Source organism: Stegastes partitus, unplaced genomic scaffold, assembly GCF_000690725.1.
Source record: "Stegastes partitus isolate 25-593 unplaced genomic scaffold, Stegastes_partitus-1.0.2 Scaffold44, whole genome shotgun sequence".
Lineage (NCBI taxonomy): Eukaryota > Metazoa > Chordata > Actinopteri > Pomacentridae > Stegastes > Stegastes partitus.
The window spans coordinates 212549-232896 of record NW_007577775.1 but is presented as its reverse complement, the minus strand read 5'-3'; the positions used below and the strand labels follow the sequence as shown (position 1 = coordinate 232896).

The following is a 20348-nucleotide window of genomic DNA, read 5'->3' as shown; positions in this document are numbered from 1 at the left end:
GGACAATTTAGAATCATTTAGAATGTTTTTGGACTGTGGGAGGAAGCCGGAGAACCTGGATATACAATCACAAAAGAAAAATTAAATTATGGTAAATAATCAGAAGTTCAACAACCATAGTATGTGATGAAGGTTCATGTCTGAACTGTCCAACACAGCTTTGATAAGCTGCACTGCATCATTTCACCTGCTCAGAAGACATTGTGCAAGGCCACAATGTTTAGGAAAAAATATACGCCGAACTGAGATTCTATGAGGTTTTGATGTAAACATGACATCTGGAAGCTGAGAGGAGAAATTTAGTGGGCATTTATGGTATATTTGTGGACCTATTATCCATGTTGGGTTGGGTAAAGATTTTTATGCATTCTGTGACAGTTTTTAATGTTTTGCGAGACCAGCTCGGTTTGTTTGTCCAGTCTGCGTTGTGTACAATAAACCTACAACTGGACCGAACATTTCTTTCTTCTCAAGTGTGTAGAATAATTTAGAATACTTCAGTGATTGTGGTAGTCAGAGAAATTCTCTGCTACAAGACTCGACCTGTATGGCCTAGCACTCTGCTGTGATTGGCACCTAAAAATATCTTGTATCCCGTGGCGTTCCAAGATGAAAGATGATACAGCTAAATGTTCTCACAGCCCTCGCAGCTCTCTGTTGTTTGTAATCTTGCATTATGCCTTTCATAGCTTGGCCTGTGCCAAACACATCTGCCCTGAAGTCTCACCTCGCCACATCCCTCTGCATTGTCTGAATTGATGATGGGGACAGCTGGCTGGGAGCCCCAGCCTGGAGCATGTGACTGCCGCAGAACTGCTTACTGAAGCACTCTCACGGCAGATAGAAATCACCACAGACAAACTGTGCTGATCAAGCTGAAGATCGCAATGATACTTATCTTTGACAGAGCTCATTTCGTTGCAGGAAAGATGACTTTCCACTGCTTGAGCACAGTAAATGATGGCCATTTTTTTTTTCCTTTTTTATTCTTATCTCCACTTTTCCTGCCTGCACACTGGTTACAAAACACCACAGTTAACCGAGACTCCATCTGTGACACACCACGTGTATGATATGATTCAGAATACAGTGGATCTCACATTGTGCGGCATCCAGCATCCCTGAGAGTGGGATCTATCTGAGCATGTGTGACTCACTCTCTCCAGTACAGTGCGCTGGCATCAGTTTGTGTCAGCTGTCGGTTAGCAGGCATAAGTGTCTGTCAGCTGGCTGCTAGCAGGTGTCTTAGGCACCTCGTAGACTCTGTGAAGAGGAAATCAATGGCTCTGTGTTGATTAGAGGCCCCTCTGACGGGGATCAATTAGACTTACACCACCACAAAATGACAACATTAAAGCAGAGCACTGCTTCACTCCCCCTTGAATGCTCAAACAAGCTTTCATGCAACTTAGTAAACAACCTTCAGCTCTCCAGCTGTCTCCAATTAACTCTATGTAAGATTAAGTGACTCTCTGCAAACTTTCTTTCTGATTTCTGTGCTCCCATTGGTGGGAATTACATAAGAGACGTGGGGATGCTCAGCCAGGCCCCATTGCTTTCAAAGTCCGGCCCAAAATAGCCAGTGTGGCAGGCTAATACAAAGCATCGCTTAGCATTTTTTATTTTTTTTGCACTGTAATGATATGTCAGAGGAAACAAGAGAAACACATTAGACAGAGATGTTGAGGCAAACAAATTCAGTTGGACTATGTCACGAGAAATCCCCAGGGGAGCCTGGGATGTTGCTCCTGCAGTGCTGAATATTTCACACAGCCAGAATTAGACCTCTTAGATAGACATATGGCAGAATGTGGTTGGTTCCTTTCGATCCACCCACATTCATATGTACACTTTGATGCAGTGAACTCACATTTAGAGGGGACTAAAAAGTGCAACTGCAATGAATCTGAAGACCCAGCGGGAGATGCACCCAGTCTTCCCTTAATTCCAACAGAAGCTCGATTAAGTCCTCAGCCAAATTAAACCACTCAATCCTCTCTGTTCAACTTTGCTGCCCCAGACGTAAGTTACAGTTGTGGCAAGCCATGCAGCGTGCACGCCACTCAGACCACGTGTTTCTGCGAGGATTTAGAAGTAGCAAAGTATTTGGATGCTTTTTTGGCTCGGTGGGGCTTTCTAGAATCCACGCTGGCGTAGTTCTGATTCCTAGTGGATCAGACAAGATTATATGCAAAGGGGTTGTTGGGCTTTTCCAGAGTGGAGTAGAATTGCCAGAGGCGCTCTTGGTGGTGTCCCCAGGTAGCTGATGCTGCATGTTGTAAAAGTTGCAGCTGTTTGGAAAAAGAAGTGATTTCACTATCGCCCCTTGAAAAAACATTATTTTAGGACTCATAGAGGAGAATGAAATAATAGTAATACTAACAGAATGACCATTATGCACAGTTTCCGTGTGCTTAATTAGAAAATGATGTTTACCTTGGCTGCACAAAAAAAAGAACATTCCAGTCTACTCCAAGTAACACTTATAAACAAATTCGTGTACAAGCCAAACCATTTGGGAGCGGTATCCATGGTAACCCACACTGAGTAGGAGCAAAAGAGACTGAATTGATTTCAAAGGGAATGAAGTAAAGTGCTGATGGGAGTCTTCCATGGAGACCATAAAAAATCTACGTCATGAAGACGAGATGAAGGGAGGTGAAAACTGCCCATAAACCTGCGACAATCTGCAAATGCACAACGGTGTGAGGTTCGGCAGGCAAGCCTCACATCGACCGCATGGTACGTAGAGACATACAGCTTCCTTTTACACCACCAGATTATCTCCAGCAGAGATTGACAGCTTAGCGTTAACATAAGGTTTACCATAAGGAGACCCCCTCTGGCAGCCTCACGGTGAAAATAAGATCGGAAGAAAAAACCTGCACTCATGTGGGCTTATTCTCAGATCCTCCTCTCAGTACATGTAGGTCAGAGTAAGAATAGTGTAGATATTATTCACAGCTGCACAGAGCAAACACAAACTCCTCTGTCCTGGTCTCTGGAGTCACAGTAAGACATCCCATGGTGAGACTTAATTAAATCTTTATTACACACTCCTCTCTCATCCTTCATCATCTGCCATTTTGGCTGAAGAATCACTCAGTCATGTGTGCAAGTTTATTAAAGGGGAAACACTTTTGGAGCGATGAGGTGGGCCTCGCAGTGGGTGCCGCTTCTTCCTCTCGATTATGTGAATTATTTGTGGTAGCTTGTTGTCGCCATGATATTGTTATGTAACAACGCAGGCACAAGAATGCAGTTGTATTACATTTTGAGCGAAATGCTGCAGCTCAGAGTTTCATGAGATTTTCGAACACTGATTAAGGTCAGCAGGAGGGTTTATAATGCAGGACTGTCATTAAAGTCCCGCTATTCAAGACTGGATGGACAACAAATCTTTTGTGCCTCGGTTAGGAAGAATCAATGAGGGCCTTCTAAATATGGATAACATTCACCCTCCATCCCGCAGCAGCACAATGCAAAGCAGTACTGGGTTGCACTAATTGTGCGAGGCTGTAGGCCATGTATAATAGCTGTAGCAGCCACTGTTTCCCATTCAGAGACTCGCGTCTGAGTTTTGAATAAATCATCTGAATTGTAGACTGACATAAGATGTTTTTTTTTCCTTCACAAAAGAGCAAGTGAGAACACTTCTTATACTTATCCTGTGATAATCATTAATTAAGCTTTTGAAGTGAATGAAACAAATGTCATCTGACCCCAGTGCTTGGAATTTTTCCCATTCAAATCCTGCACAGTTTGCACAGCCACCCATCAAATTACGGGTGCAAATCGGTTGTGACATCTCCTTCAATTTGTGAATAAATAGCATCTTAATGTATGTAATTACGCATTCTGGTTGCAGCCATCCAGATGCACCTGTGCTTGCAGCTTCTCCAGGCTGTTTAAATGGGTCAGCTCTAGAAATATCCTGGCTCAGAGAAGAAGTTGTGCGTGCCCCTCCCCTTTTGTCTCCTCTCTTGTCTGTAACAGAACAAGCCCGTTGCTGGCAGTACCCTTGAATCCTTTATCTGTGACCAGCAAAGTCATAAAAGTTGTATCAGGATGATTACACAACTGTGTGGGTGAAAATCACAATTTCTTTTGCTTTCTTGTGAATGGATTTGCCAAGCAGTAATAAAGTCCAATAATAGCCACTGTCTTCTGTTAAGATACTAAAGTCATTCGGTACCAGAAAAGTACTATTCAGCATGGTGATACAAGCATCTTACCTGCCCTTTCAGGAGAGAACAGTATGGCCCACTGGACAGCCAGATAGGAAACGCAAGCAAGCAGACAGAGCTTTGAAACCCACGGTGACCTTTCATGAGCGAGCAGCTATATAACATCCTGCCTGCAAATTGGATTTTGCACCCCGGACACTTTTGTCTGCAATGAAAACTTTCCAGGGAAGAAGAAATTGATCCATTTGGTGATTAAAATTGAACCCTCTCTTCACACTGCATAACATCGACCAGAAAAAATATTTAGACAGTGCCAGTGGTTTTATAGTTGAATGAGGGAAAGTAAAAACCCCAATTTTATTGTATTTGTTTCAGCTATAAATGCACTCATTAATTCGTACAAGACAAGGCAATGAAACACATCATTCTCCTGACTGGGGGGAGGGGGAGGGGGCCAAGCATGACACTATTGGCCTCCTCAGCTGCAGCTGCTGCATTCAGATTTGAAGTTTTAATGAAAGATCTCAATACATAGGAACACAATACATGTTTTTTTTTTCTTTTCTTTTCTTTTCTTTTCTTGTCTCACACACCATGACTCGGGCCAGTATTCTAAAGAAAAGATGTGCTAAACTGTGATGAGTTGTGTTCCGGGATCCCTTTGTTAATATTTGCCAGATTAGTTTTGTTAAATAGGATTATGCACACATTGGTATTTGTGTTTTGTGTGTGACTCAAACTTGTGTAATTAAAATTTGAGTCTCAGACGTCAATGAAAATGAGACCTCATTGCGTTTCATAACACAGTAGAAGGCAAAACTTCAATAAACCATTGTTTCTGCAACATAACTATTATAATGTAATGATCATTGAATAGTCAGTCAGAAATCAATAAAAAACAAAATCTAAACCACACAGCACTGAGCATGCTTTTTTGTCTGAAAAGAATGTGCTTTGTGTTTTAAAATAAACAGACTTTGCTCTTATCAAATATAAATGCACACTTACACACTAACAGCATTTGCCAAATTGATGTAATATGGTGTAAAGTAATGCAATGAATAGTTCTGTGTTGAAGACTGTAGGTGATAGTAGTCAGATTGTAGGCCCGCACCACCTTGTGGTCACATCAGAATGGCTGCTACTAAAACTGCTGCAGAAAGCTGTTCAGCTCCTCAGTGGCTCTGTTCACTGTTTGCAACGTGCATTCAGTGAAGTCCATTACATGCTTTATTGCCTTAAAAGGTTTCATTTGATGTGCAAAGAGTTTCAACTAGAGACTCTTTCAGCTCCTTCCTGACTTCATATTTTTAATTGTTTACATATTAGCTTCCACCCACATGCAGGACCAGGAGCATATCGACCTACTAATCAACAGTACTGTTACAGAATACAACAAATGGTGCTTGTTTAGCTTTGAAAATGCTTAATTTCCTGATGGAAATGTTATGCCAAAGCAAGACAATTATATTTAAATAACCCCAAATCTATTTTGGCTCAGAGATCTTTGCAATTTGTACAGAAACAACTGCTTTGGAGCCTCAATAAGAAGAAAACAGGAGAAACATCCGAATGAGTTACAGAAGATGATTTGTTGTGTTTTAGTATTCTATAATAAATTAATAACAGACAGAACAGTCATTGTTGGTCATAGACTTTATTAGACTTGTGCATGTTTTAATAACATACTCATTTTCACATAATATAGCTACATTGCATATAACATCAATCTTTTACAATTAATTCAATAATCCACCATGATTTACATTATGCAGTATCTTATTTTTGATTAACAAAAAAAAAAAAACTCTGCTTTTTAAATCTTTGCACTTACATTTATGATGTACGTTTTTAAATCTGGCAGGCATCGACTGACAATCAGTTTCACTCAAATTTGTAAGGATTTCATCTTTTCACAATGATTATACGGTGCATTTTTAGAAAACAACAAAACAAGCTGAAAGAAAGAAAACAATGTACATTCACAGTCAAATATAGCCACCATAAAGAATGTAAACCTTTAAAAACAAAAGAACATATGTGTGAATATCAAAAACATAAATACAAATCTGTATCTTTGCATTGCTGTCAGCTCAGTCTGTCAGCGCCGTGGCAAATGTTATGTCTTAATATAGCCAAGAGGCTTCTGAGTGACAGAGTGACATTTTTCAAAGTTAACCACCCATGCTAAACATAATGGCTCATTTTCACAAATTACACACTCAGTGTAACAATTACTGCTCTTACCGATTCTCTTGACAGTAGGCTGTGCCGTGATAAATCTGACAATTATGCACCGACACTGAGTTACTGTAAATTTTAAAAATGCAGCCCTGAACTACTAATGCATAAACTTACAAAGCCCCACATAAGTGATAGTTCATTGAAGAAAATTTTGCAAATAATTTTTTTAAAAAATGTTTAAAAATCAAAACTTTCAGAGACACACATAATATCAACAAGCATAGATAGCAGCAGGGGAGAAAGGTGACAATCTGCATCGCTCAGAGCTCTGTACAACACATCTATTTGGTTAGACCAGTTACAGAACAACATTCACACATTTATGCACCATTGAGCACAAGGGGTCACTGTGGCTACACAAATAGACCGATAAACACAGGCAGCATGAAGAATCTGCAGGGGAACCAGGACTCCTTTATACTTTTGGCTATTGGGTCTTCTCTATAAAGCATGATATTGCCATACTACATAGACATTCATATCTAATGCACTCCTTCTGGAAGACGTTTTTAGTGCCTTGAAACAGAATCGCTTGGACTTTTCCGAGTTGTGATCAAAGAAAGATTCGTCAGTGCAAAAGGATGGGTGGCAGTAAGTGCTTACTGCAGAGGAGCATCCGACAGTTGACATTCCAATACCTTTACGTAGTTTTCCTTTCGTTATTGTATAGATGAAGCTCAAAAGTGGAACATTCCTTGGCTGAGTATGCTTTGGAGTATGGCCTCTTCTTACGGACTACGAACCCCGTTGAAAGTGGAGAAGAATATATGAGAGCAGAAATTCTGCAGCGACGTACAATACAGACTCCGGGTTGAGGTGAGGTGCAAAATCCCAACGCAATGACCTACTGCTGAAGTCAGCCTGACATAATGTAAAACTTATTGTACATCCACTAGATTCACTAGCTGGTTTTTAAGTCTTTCTCTTCACATTGCATTGAAATCATGGGACTAAGAAATTAAACTTGAAATAATGCCATTTTCCACTAACTGTACCTGAACAGTTGCCAACCCTGTCTATGCTGTATCATCCCACTGGACCACACCTGTCACAGACACAGCAGCACCCCAGAGTGGGAACGATGAGTTGTTGCTTTGTCAAGTGGCAGATGAATAAACCTGAAAATGTAGACTTCATACATCAGTCCATGTCTTTGTATTCAAGTATAATTTTGCAGTATACTCTGTGTGCAAAATGTATTTGAAATAATAAAACATTCTACCTCATTATAACGCATGCTTTTCCTTCATGATTTGTAAACAACCACAATAAGACTGTAATGGAAGACCCTCACCCACACGCAAGTGTCACAATCAATTGGACATCCCTGAGACAGCTCCATTTGATTTGACCTTCTTGTCTGCGTAAGGCATGCTTTCAAAAGGTGGAGAGCTTTTGGGCTTTTGTTCTTGTGCGACGAGAAAATGGGAAGAAACGTGGGAGCAACAAGATACTCACGACACCTACTAGGCTACTTTTACTAACTAATTCAACTACATGTGACGACACAGTTACAAGCGCCAAAGTCAGGGGTTGGAAAATGCAACCATTGCCTCCTGTTGACATGCAGCTAAGACATCACCATGAGCGGTCAACAGCTCGAACAGATCTAGCGTTTGCTAACACTGGACATTCTATGTGTGCAGCCGTTGTGAATAAGGTACTGTACAAAAACTATTAGGAGTGAGGAGATCAGGAAAAGAGGGATGGAGCGTTGTGTTAGTTGTGTTTTTTGCAAAAGGAAACATTTTCGGGAGAGCGTGGGAGGGACTTTTGTCTTAACCTATTAATCTACTTGATGTCAAAGGTTATATTTGTGATGTTAATTTTAGAAAAAGATACTAAAAAGATGGTTCATGTGTGCTACGGTGGTGGATTTTGCCATATGTGGAGGACATGGATTGGGGTGAAACTAATGCACTTCACAAGCCCTTCAGTGCAGAGTTGTTGCTTGCTCTATTTGGTGGCTATAATATTTATTAAGCAGCTCTTTATTATAAATAGAGCTGCTGTTTTCACGATTTAAGTATGATTGCCATATCATTTTGAGATAACTGAAGGCAATAACACTGAGGAGGGGCTTGTTTTTACATAAAACAAAATGTAAGATTCTGCAATCCTCCCTACCCCATTAACTTTCGTACAGTCCCTTAATTTCTATGAACATAAAGACCACAATGACTTCACGGCACCAACATAACAAGTGGCAGAAGTATTGTGTTGTTTTGCGTCATCTCTTTTTTTGTGTGTGTGTATGTGTGCTCATGCATATACGGGCATCTGTGTGGTGTGCACGTGGTTTCAGTAGATGACTTGCTAAAGCTTGAGGCAAAGCAAGGAATGTTTCAGACATCAGTGCCCTACTGTATTCTACTTTTTGTTCATTTTTAAAAGATTTTGACTGTTTAGGCAGTGGGTGTCAAGTGTGTACATTTTCGTATCGGACTCAATGTACGTGAATTGGAGATCCTGTTGGTCCTTGGTCGTTGTGGGGGAAGAAGGGATCTGTCCTTCAGTTTGCCTGTCCATGTTTCTGTCAGTAGGAGGAGGGAAGGGGGAGCTTATGCCGTCTCAGTCTGAGAAGAGACTGGCAAAAGATTTGCGTAGATTGCGTATGGTTTCAGCCTTCACCTCGTCCTGGCTAAGGCTGGCTCGTGGTGTTGGGGTTTCTGGAATGTTGAAGGTATTGGTAAGAGACTGGGACTTGCTATAAAGAGAGGAAAATGGCAATAGAGGAGAAAAGGAGGCTATTAAAGTCATGCAGCAAACCCATGGAATGAAAAGACCCGAGCACGGCAAGACAGAAACAGAGAAAGAGAGAGAGACAGGAGCGACAAGGCTCAGTAAAAGATGATAAAAGCGCATTCCTCATCGACGGTCATTCAGTATTTCCTTATCATTTCAACTTGGCTTTGATATGATATGGATAGTGAATGACTCTTCTGGATGCAAAGGGATGCATGTTTTTTACTGGGATAGATGATTTCAAGACAGCATAATGTAAGATAATTAGATTAATCCAAAATTAGGATTCTGTGATTCCTTTTCACTTGCTCCTCCATTTGTTCATGTATGGACTCAAAGCCACCGATATTAAAACTCTCATGTTCTTAAACTTTGAATGTTTTACAAGTAATGTTAATCATTTAACCTGGAAAACCCTGAAAAATGCTATAAAAATAAAACTATTGTCATTATTTTTTTTGGTATTTTTCTGGGGAGATCATCAGTTGGAAAATCGATCACACAGATTCTCTGCAGTAAAAGCGTCTGACTAAACTTCGAAAGCATTCAGCAAGTACAAAACAAATGTAAATGTACTTGTAAAGCTTTAAGTTTCTAAATCAAAGTAAGTCATAAGTTGTCAGCAGGAAATAATTAATTGGGCAACTATTGTGGTTAATATATTGGTCTAAAATCTTTTATTGTATTAGATATGTTTACTGTATGTTTACCACTTTAAAATATGACAATAATACAGTATAATCTTATTGTTTCGTCATCTATTTCAGCAATTTCTGATTGCAAATTTAAGGCAAATAGAGTGTAAAGAGATATATCAGCTGTAGTTTATTTTCTGTCCATCGGTGCTACTAAGAGAAAACTGACATAAAATGAAGAGAATTTGGTTACCTGTGTCCCAAAACACAGATTGTGACTGAAATCACAGTTTCATTAAGGCTCTGCTTGTTGTTTTTAATGTATCGCAATCTGAAATGTTATGTTTTGTGAAACTGCTGCTGAAATACTAAAAAATGTAAGAATCAATAAACCATGCACATTCAGGTGGATCTTCTGTCAATACAGATTTCCCATGTGGCATGCACATCTTAATGCAGGCATAAAGTAAGAGAGGATCTTCTCTTCACCTCAGCTGTAAGGTTCAATTTATGAAAAATGAGATGAAATTGATCCTTAATCATTTGTCATACACGGATACTTACTTTAGCTGTGGAGAGCCGCCCATGGACGGGCTGTCCTGACTGGGCTTCTGCGGGGGCTGAGGCTTTTGTTGCAGTGGGGGGCGACCTCCCGGACCCCCCTGGCCTTGGGCAGCAGGGCGTGGCTGCTGGGTGGTGGGTGCTCCGGGACGACCCGGCGGGCCACCAGCCTTCTGTTGCTGTGGCCCCCCCTGTGACATCTGCCTAGGGGGCTGAGCAGGCCTCTGTTGTGGCGGAGGTTTCTGGCCTCCTGCACCGGGTTTCTGTTGCTGTGTCACAGACTGTTGCCTCTGAGCTTGAGGGGAACCTCCTTGGCTTCGCTGAGGAGAACCCTGACCAGAAGCAGGTCTCTGGCTTTGAGGAGCACCCTGACCTGCTGGCCGTGGTTGGGCTGCAGGTCCTTGGTTAGGCTTAGCCTGGGTGCTGGAGTCACCAGGCGCAGGGCTGGCCGCAGATTGCTGAGTCTGAGCAGGAGGCTGGCCTTGAGGCTGTGGACGCTGCTGAGATGGTGGGCTTTGCTGAGGACCACCTATGGGAGATAAATAAAAGCAACTGTCACACTAGAATGCTAACACTTGAGTCTCTTGGGTTTAATCTTTACTTAATCATGTCAATCCATTCATCACTCAGATGTTTCTCCTGAGTGTACACTTTTCAAATAAATAAAAAAAACATAAACATTAACAGATATTATCGTTTAACTTAGCTTTTTACTGTGGTAAGGTCCAGTTCTTACCCTGAGGTGAGGGACGCTGCTGACTCTGTGGTACTCTGGGCTGAGAGACAGGCTGAGGAGACACCGCCTTCTACCAAACATACACCAGTTAAGTGGGCAGAAATTAAACATTTATCAAGCATTAAAGGGAAAAAAGTGGCTGAGGATAAAATATAATATTCCCTAAAAGTGTTAAATTATTAACTATTGAAATTGTCTTAATTTGTTTGGAGAAAATGTTCTGCCAAAAGATGATCTAAAAAGCCCAATGTCAAAGAAAATTATATTCAATGCCAACTATGCAGAGAAATCTTCAGAAATCTTCAAAAATTAGCATCATGACTGTGAAAAAAATTGAGGAACATTTTAGGAATACTAATGCTGGCTTTGCAGGATGTTTGGCTCTGTCTGGCTGTTGTAGTCCACTTTCTTTTAGTTATCTGATGTTTCAAATGAAACAACCTGAGAACTCTTCACTATTAAGTCTAGACCAGGGGTCAGCAACCTTAAACACTCAAAGAGCCATTTCGACCTGTTTCCCATGGAAAAGAAAACACGAGGAGCCACAAAAGCTTTTTGACATCTAAAATGAAGATAACACTGCATATACCGTTTTTCACCTTCATGCTATGGATAAAAACTGTAGTGTGTTGCATTTATGAAATCAATGAACTGCTACAGAGAAAATGAAATTTTATTTTTGCATGCAACAAAAACATTTTGAACTCAGAACAAAAAAGACGCTGGTTTGAAGGTTACTTTCAAATAAAATAATCAATGTCTATTCGAGTCCTCCTCGTATTTATGAAATAAAAAGCCGAACTTAAATCATCCACCTGCAGCAAAGTAAAACTGCGGTCTGGTTGTCCTGCTGCCTGCAGCTGTGACTGCTGACCAGACTCCTGGCCGCCTGTGAGCACTTTGGGACGGGGAGGAGCTCACGGCAGCACCACTGTTCGCTGAGGACAGTAACTGCAGAACGATCCAGAAAAGTCTCCAATAACACCAGAAAGAGTCGCTAGATTTGTTGCTCGTGACTTTTGACAAAAAAAAGTCGCCAAGAAGATTTGGATTTGGTCTCCAGATTTAACGAGAAAGTCACAAAGTATGCAACAATGCGCGTGCCGGTGGGTGTTGCAGATTGGTGGTTGTGACGCATATTTTGAGCGACAAAAAAAAAAAACATGTTTTATTTTAATGTTATAAGATCACCATAATCTTCAAATTTAGAATTATATTTTAAAAACTAACAAACTAAAATAAAATAAATTTAAATTAAATGCTCATTATTCATTTTCCAAAGCTACGAGGAGCCGCAGCAGAGGTTTGAAAGAGCCACATGCGGCTACGGAGCCGTGGTTTACCGACCCCTGGTCTAGAGTGTCCAAGGGATGTGTGCTATGACCATTACAATAGCTAGTGTCTGTTCTTTAAATGTGACATAAATCTTAACCTCTATTCTGATTACACCCATTTATAATGTGCACTGTCAAGTATAAACATATTAATTTTTATGTATTCATGCTGTATTTGTATATGTGTACAGATGAGCAGATTTACAATTTACCCATGTGGCCTATACTGGACCCGCACCATGCGTTTAAGTTGGCACTATGCATTGTAGGTTTGTCTTGTTGACAAACAGCAGTGTTGTCTGAATTGTCGCATCATTTCTGTGCAACAAAAATGTGAAAATTTGAGTCCCACAGTGTTAAAGCTGTTTGTTGTCACACATTTATATGTACCCATTTGAATCATTAATTACAAGATTTTTTTGTGACATTTCTTTGGTCTTTACATTGCTTCTTTTCCAGTGTCAGTGCATAGTGCCATCAATTCTTTTAGGTTTGGTAGGAGTACTAATGCTAGAATTATCACTGTATCAAAAAAGCAAACAAATTCTGTACTCACAGTTGAAACCAGAAGTTTGCATATACTGTATAAGAAGACATAAAAACTTTTTTTTCTCACTGTTTCACATAAATCAGACTAAACTTTGCCTGTTTTAGGTCAGTTAAGATTACCAAAATTATTTATATTTGGTAGACGTCAGAATAATGAGAGAGAGATTTTTTTTTATTTTTTTTATTTTTTTACTACTTTCTTCAAAGTCAGAAGTTTACATACACTAAGGTTACTATGTCTTCAAACTATTTGGAAAAGCCCAGATGATGATGTCATGGCTTTGGAAGCTTTGGAAGTGATAGGTTAATTAGCAACATCTGTGTTCATTGGAGGCACACCTGTGGATGTATTTTTAGGCACACTTCAAACACACTGCTTCCTTTTGTGACAACATGGAAAATCTAAAGAAATCAGCCACGATGTCAGGAAGAGAATTGTGGACCTCTGCTAGTCTGGTTCATCTTTGGGTACAATTTCCAGATGCCTGAAGGTTCCATGTTCATCTGTTAAAACAATTATATGTAGGTATAAACACCATGGAAATGTCTAGCCATCATACCGCTCAGGAAGGAGACGGGTTCTGTGTCCCAGAGATGAAGTGTTTTGGTGTGAAAATGTGCTTATCAACCCCAGAACAAAAGTAAAAGACCTTGTGAAGATGCTGCTGGAGCTGGTCAGAGAGAGTCTTTATCCACAGTGAAACCAGTCCTGTACTGACATGGGCTGAAAGGCTACTCAGAGTGGAAGAAGACATTACTCCAAAACCAACATAAAAAAGACAGATTACAGTTTGCAAATGCACACAGGGACAAAGACCTTCATTTTTGGAGACATGTCCTGTGGTCTGATGAAACTAAAATTGAACTGTTTGACCATAATGACCATCGTTACATTTGGAGAAAAAAGGGAGGAAGCTTGCGAGCCTGAGAACACAATCCCAACTGTGAAGTCTGGGGGTGACAGCATCATGTTGTGGGGGTGTTTTGCTGCAGGAGGGACTGGTGCACTTCACTAAATAGATGGCATTATGAGGAAAGAAGATTATGTGGAAATATTGAAGCAACATCTCAAGACATCAGCCAGGAAGTTACAGCTTGGGTATAAATGGGTCTTCCAGATGGATCATGACCGTAAGCACACTGCCAAATTAGTTACAAAGAGACTTCAGGACAGCAAAGTCAATGTTTTGGAGTGGCCATCACAAAGCCCTGATCTCAATCCTGTAGAACATTTGTGGGCAGAGATGAAACGGTGTGTGCAAGCAAGGCAGCCAACAAACCTGACTAAGTTACACCAGTTCTGTCAGGAGGAATGGGCCAGAATTCAATCAAACTATTGTAAGAGGTTTGTGGAAGCAAACCCAAAACATTTGACCCAAGTCATACAGTTTAAAGGCAATGCTACCAAATACTAAGGAAATGTATGTATACTTCTGACTTTGAAGAAAGGAATAAAAAAATTCTCTAAAAAATTCTCTCTGTCATTATTCTGGCATTTAGCAAATAGAAACAATTTTGGTAACACTAACTGACCTAAAACATGAAAAGTTTAGTCTGACAGCGAGAAAAAAAACGAAAAAGGTTACATGTCTTTTTATACAGTGTATGTAAACTTTTGGTTTCATCTGTATTTCACTAACTGCTGACTTGAAGGTAATTGCTTTGGTATTTAAAGTTGTGCTTTTATTGTAATTATCGAAGTTTTTTTGGCAACTGTTCCTGTTGTCACTTTTATGCTTAAATCTCTTCAAGTAAGATGTGCACCTTGAATTAAAAATGACTTGACATATATTACTAAAAAGAAGAGGGGAACATAAAGAAAGGTCAGAATTTATTGGACTACAGTGTGTCTATGGTGTGAGCACCTGTGCTGGCTGTCCTCCGGTGGCACGGACTGTGGAAGAGCTTGAAGTGCGTGGAACAGTCTCGTTCATCTGAGAAATCACTAGTTCTGCAATCTGAACGCGATCCTCGTCCTGCTGGTCTCCAATCAGTGGCATCGAACAGTCATCAACCTAAAACACAACAGTACGATGGAATTAGCGCATTCCCCTTATGATCACAAATATTGATATGATGATGTTCTATTCAAGTACCTCTATTATGTAGTCCTTTCCATCTTTACCATGTAAAGCTTCCACAGCACAGATATCCAACCCTCCGAAGATGTCTGCACAAGAATCCACCCACATTCTGTACCTGCAATCACATTTTAAAAAGAAATGTTGTCGTAAATTGAGACATCATATGATTTACAAATCCATTTCATTGGCAATTATGTGTGCTTACTTGTCTGACATGGCCACCTGCTCAAGCATAGATGAGCCAGTGTTAGTCTTCCAGTTGCCAGAAATTGATGTTCTCCTGTTAATTAACATAAAAAAAAAAAATACTTTCACCATTTTTATCTTACACGACATGCCACTGTGTCGGCTCTTTGGGCAAAGTTTTTTTAATTACATTTGGGAGAGTGAAATTCTGAGAACTGAGGAGAGGTAAATGGTAATTTGACTCACATGTAAGCCTTGTAATTGCTACCAATCTTCTGGATGCGGACATCATACTTTGCATCAATAAAAGGCTCAGATGTGGCATAAGTCTTGGTCAGTGCCACAACACTCGCAATATCTTGAAAATCATACTGATTGTCCACTTTCACCTGGAGTAGCAAAAGTCAAATATAAATATGATGACGTATATTGGTCCCAGAAATATGGCATTCACAGCAGAATGAATAAATACTTAGAGCACTTCAACACTACCTTTCCCATTCCTGAGTGAGCGTGGCCCATCTTTACCACTACGGGGAATCGAGGGGAGGTGATCTGGAACAAGAACAGTATCATGAGCTTCATCATTGTACTGTCATCCATGTGTTCATCCATTTCAATCAAATACAAAGGACACAGAGCTCCTCTCTTTCTACAGAAATTCTGTTTCATATTGGTGACTTCAAAGTCAGCCAGACACTGTCAGCCTGTGACTGCAGGGGTGGAGATAACTGCTCTGCACCAACAGTCTCAGTTTAACTGTACTGACACTGCGTTGGCATCCCAAAACATCAAAAACTCAGCCTCAACCCATACTGAAAAGAAAAAGCCAAGAAGGCACTCTCTGGAAAATTAGAGTGGACTCAGCTGCTACATAAGACTGAATATTGACGTGGAGGTGAATCAGCCTGCTGACATGCGACCTGTGCAGAGGAATGACCTGTCTTTGTGTGTGTCTTTAAGGATTGCTTATCCTGAAGACTTACCCATCAGCACAACTGAAAGAGAAGAGCAGAGCAGAAGGCAAAGAACTCACCATTTCCTTGTGGTTTGGATAGTAAACCTGCTCAATCAGTGGGAACTCCTCTGGGCCCAGCTGCTTGTGAAGTCTAGACATCTGAGCAAACTGAAATACAAACATTTAAGATGCCACTTTAAAGTCTGTGCAGCTAAATTGAATGTGTGCGGCATGTAAATGAACTAATTCATTAATTCCTACTTACCACCCATGGTTTGTCACAGAAATTGTAGACAGAGTGCAAAGAGTTAACACTTGGCACTCCAGCATACTGCAACCCAATCACTATGTTCCGGTGGTCTCCATTCTTATCCATGCTGAAAGCATGCTGTCTGATCAGCACAAAGTCAGGCTTAAACGATCTGGTATGGAGGACATGAGAAAAATATTAAACAAACTGATTAGTTACGATTCACTGCTACGTAGGGTGGAATGGGATTTGAGCAAAACCTCAAATGTGCAGCAGCACTGCAATTATTCGTAACTAGAAACATCCAGCAGAGTACTTACTTAGTAACCTTATGCCCATTCCGGATCGCATCAATGTCCACATTGTAGCTGCCTGTGGCGTTGGCCACCAGGTTGATTTCAGAGAATTCTGCCTGAAAGGACAAAATCAAGGTCAATCCCTAAAGAAAACCAACAAAATCACATGGATCACGATGAGGGCAGGAGAGCATCACCCAAGGTTTCTACATCAGTCAGGTAGAACAGATACAATTACTGTATAACATATCAGGTTTTGTCTGAAGTGTGTTCTTGCCGTTAAGAGGCCACAGTGGAAATAATGGAAATGCCAGTGCAACATAAAGTGGAGAGACTAAAATAGGAAGAGAGGAAGACGCCTGAGGCAGAAGAGAAGATTTTAAAATGTTCGGGGGCTTCTCTGCTCTTAAAGTGCTACACAGTGGATTACACCATGAATAGCCACTAATGAATATTCTTCTCAAAAAAAATTGTCAAAATGTTATTGGTCAGTTATTAGGCTACACAAACAGCTGATTTATCTGTATGAGGGATTACATAAAAGTTTGCATCATCACTAATGAGATATCACCAGAGTGCACTTCAGTGTGAGAATGAATGCAGCAGTTACAGTTCCTGTCAATAATCACTCAATAGTGAACTGGACACCAGGACATTTGTCATTCATAGAGCGTTGTATGAACATTGCCTATACTATCTGTGAAAATAATGCAGCAGTAAAGCTAATCATCTCCTTCTTGCCAATGGCAATGCTTTTATCTACAGAGAAAAATAAACCAGGCACCATGTCTATTTCTGTTTTGGGGCTTTGATATAAATAGATCACAGACAGTGTTATCCATAAGAAAAACAGAAAATACTAAAGTCTGGTGGAAAAAAAATCACATAACATCCCCCCAAATGAAGTTCCCATCAAGGCTCAGTGAAGCTGGCTGGCTTCTTTTAACTCGCCCGGTCTCTGTAGTCTCTGTTTGGCAAGTTTTTTTACCTCCTTGTAGGGAGTAAAGATGAACACTGACTCAGAATAATAGTTACACGTGTAAAACTTACCTGTTCTACCTTGATGTCAAATTCACCGTGGACCTTTCTTCCTCTGAAGACCTTTACCCTGAATGTGAAACAAGGAGTTAAATCCAACTGTTGCTTGTATCCAGAAAACAAATACGAATGTGATTCAGCATTTTTCCCAGTAACTGACAGCTGACTTTTTCTCCAGCACCAGCAGAACATTTTGAAATTGAGAATAATCTTGTTCAGTGAAAACATGTTGACAAAAAACTGGCATCAGTCCTATCCACAGACACAATGCTGCATTCTGTTGTTTCTGCTGGTAATGCACCAGGATAGAGCACTTGTGAACAACAACCCTGTTGTCAGTGTTTCTTAGTGATAATAACAGATTTCTAGGTTTATTATCGCCTAGGGTGTCATTCTGAGGTAAGAGAGCAGCCTTTCATCACCCTTGACTTGTGTGCAAAGCTCTAACAATGATGCATAATGTGCACCAGAGAGGAGGCTTCACTAACCTGGTGAATGCCTTTTCTTTGGTGCAATTTCCCCTCCATGCAGTTAGTCGATTTGAAAATACCTGCATCATCGTGGAGGCATCAGCTCGCCCAAAATCAGTGTAGTGGCATCATTTTAACACATTTTACAGGCAGGATGCAACACGAATTTGTTACAAATAAAAGAGCAGCTCGCCAAAACGAAAATGGCCTCTCTGCCTCCAGACTGTTGCGCCTTTGCCATGGTACTATCAGAGCACATCTGCAAGGTGTTTCTGACCTGAGCAAGACGCCCACGGGCTGTTACACGTGATACCTCTCGGCACCGGATGAATCATATGACCTTCTGGATGTTAGGCCACTGCAACCCACGGGCTGGCACACATTTCTGTCTAGACGAGGCACCGTTGCGCACTGCTCTTACCAGTCGGTCTGCTGGTCGTCGACAACCAGGAGGATCTTGGCGCTGCTGGTGACTCCTGCCCGGTCCGCTGCCTCGGATAAGGTCGCGGCCGCAGCAGCCGTGGTCTGTTTGACAGCATTGGATATGGATGAGAAGAAGCCGGAGCCTCCTCCTCCTCCTCCTCCTCCTCCGCCTACAGGCGGCTGCTGGCTGGTGGACTGGCGCCTCTCCGACGGCCCGGGCGACACTGCGGGGCTCTGCTGCGGCGGGTCGGGGCGTTGGAGGTCGGTCATGTAACCATTGGGTAGGTTGGACATGAAATTGCTGTCCGAGAGTCGTCGACGCAGGTAGTTCATGATGGAGGTTTAGTGAAATAACCGAGGGGGGTCCGAATATCCTTCCACTGAATGCGGCTTACAACTTGCTGTTCAGGTGGGAAAATGAATGACTAGGCTGATTTCCCGCGTGGAGAAACAGGGATCAACGTTACCTAAAGAGAAACAAATCCCGTGTTATTAATTAAAAGGAGATTTAATTACAGAGGTAAGAAATCGTGACTGTGGAGCCTTAAGAATTGCTGTGGTAAAGGAGAGCATCACTCAGCCTCCTGATTCCAGCTGAGCAACAATAACTGGCTCAAATGAAACAGTTCAATGTCACATTTATCCTACAATCCGATGGATGTAGTTAATAAATCCACCTATGAAAGCAGCCACTCTAGCAGTGAAGGCATCATGAAGCCTACCTGGGAGTGTATCCACACTTATCCGCCCCAAGTGGATGATTCCTGATTAGCTCTGATGTCTCACAGGAAAGTCTGCATGCAGGTGACTCTCATGTCCTCTGTGCAGGAAGGCAGGTCGTGCATCGGGCTTGAACCTGTGAAATAAATAAAGCTACAGTCCTTCCTGCATCACCGCCGTCCTTCCCCTCAAGCCCCAGTTTTTTCCGTCTGCCCTGCGTCACTCCCAGTCATCCTGAGGGAGAGGAGCCTGAGAGGCTGGAGCGCAGTCAAGTTACGCAGTGTGGGGGACCGCACTTCCAGGCGCAGCTTTAAAAATAAATGTACGGTTACAAAGGCTGCTGCGAGACGTTTTTTTGTTCTTACTCCTGCAAAATGTACTGCCATCCAAAAAGACAATGCATCCAATTCAATTCATTTTCAATTATGTTGCACCAGTTCCAAACATAGGTCAAATCACTTGCTTACATAATGAGGTTGTGATCCTACAATATTTAATTGAAAATAGAGATAAAAAAATACAAATATTACCTTCAAGCAGCTCTTTGGTGACAGTGAGGAGAATGAAACTCTCTTTTAACAGGAAGAATCCTGCAGCAGAACCGGGCTCAGTTCGCAATCTGCCTCGACTGGTTAGAGCGAGGCTAAGGTTAGAGAGACAAGAATGGCAGAGAGAAATCAGACAAACAACTCATAAGAGCACCATAAAAAATGTAACAGACAACTAAAACCAACACTTTTTATTTTCCATCCATCTACATGCTATTCCTTTCTTTTTTTTTGTCCAGCTGACAAAGGGTGAAATGTAGGGTACACACTGGACATGTACACGCTCACACTCACATCTATGGCCAACTAAGAGTCACCAAGTATCCTACCATACATGTGTTTGGACTGTGGGAGGAAACTGGAGCACCCCAAAACTCATGCAGA

At 41.2% G+C, this 20348-nt stretch overlaps 1 protein-coding gene across 1 annotated transcript; it reads right to left on the bottom strand.

The window, feature by feature from the left end:
- Positions 1-9002: 9002 nt before the first annotated feature.
- syn1 (synapsin I) lies at positions 9003-19029 on the bottom strand. The gene is made up of 13 exons (XM_008305909.1): positions 18695-19029; positions 17816-17873; positions 16790-16881; positions 16485-16641; positions 16298-16387; positions 15754-15816; positions 15508-15650; positions 15281-15355; positions 15088-15190; positions 14857-15006; positions 11109-11178; positions 10376-10901; positions 9003-9138 (listed from the first exon to the last, which is right to left on the bottom strand). Exons 1-13 carry the CDS (start codon positions 19027-19029, stop codon positions 9003-9005), a joined length of 1998 nt encoding a protein of 665 aa, XP_008304131.1.
- Between the last annotated feature and the right edge of the window lie 1319 nt (positions 19030-20348).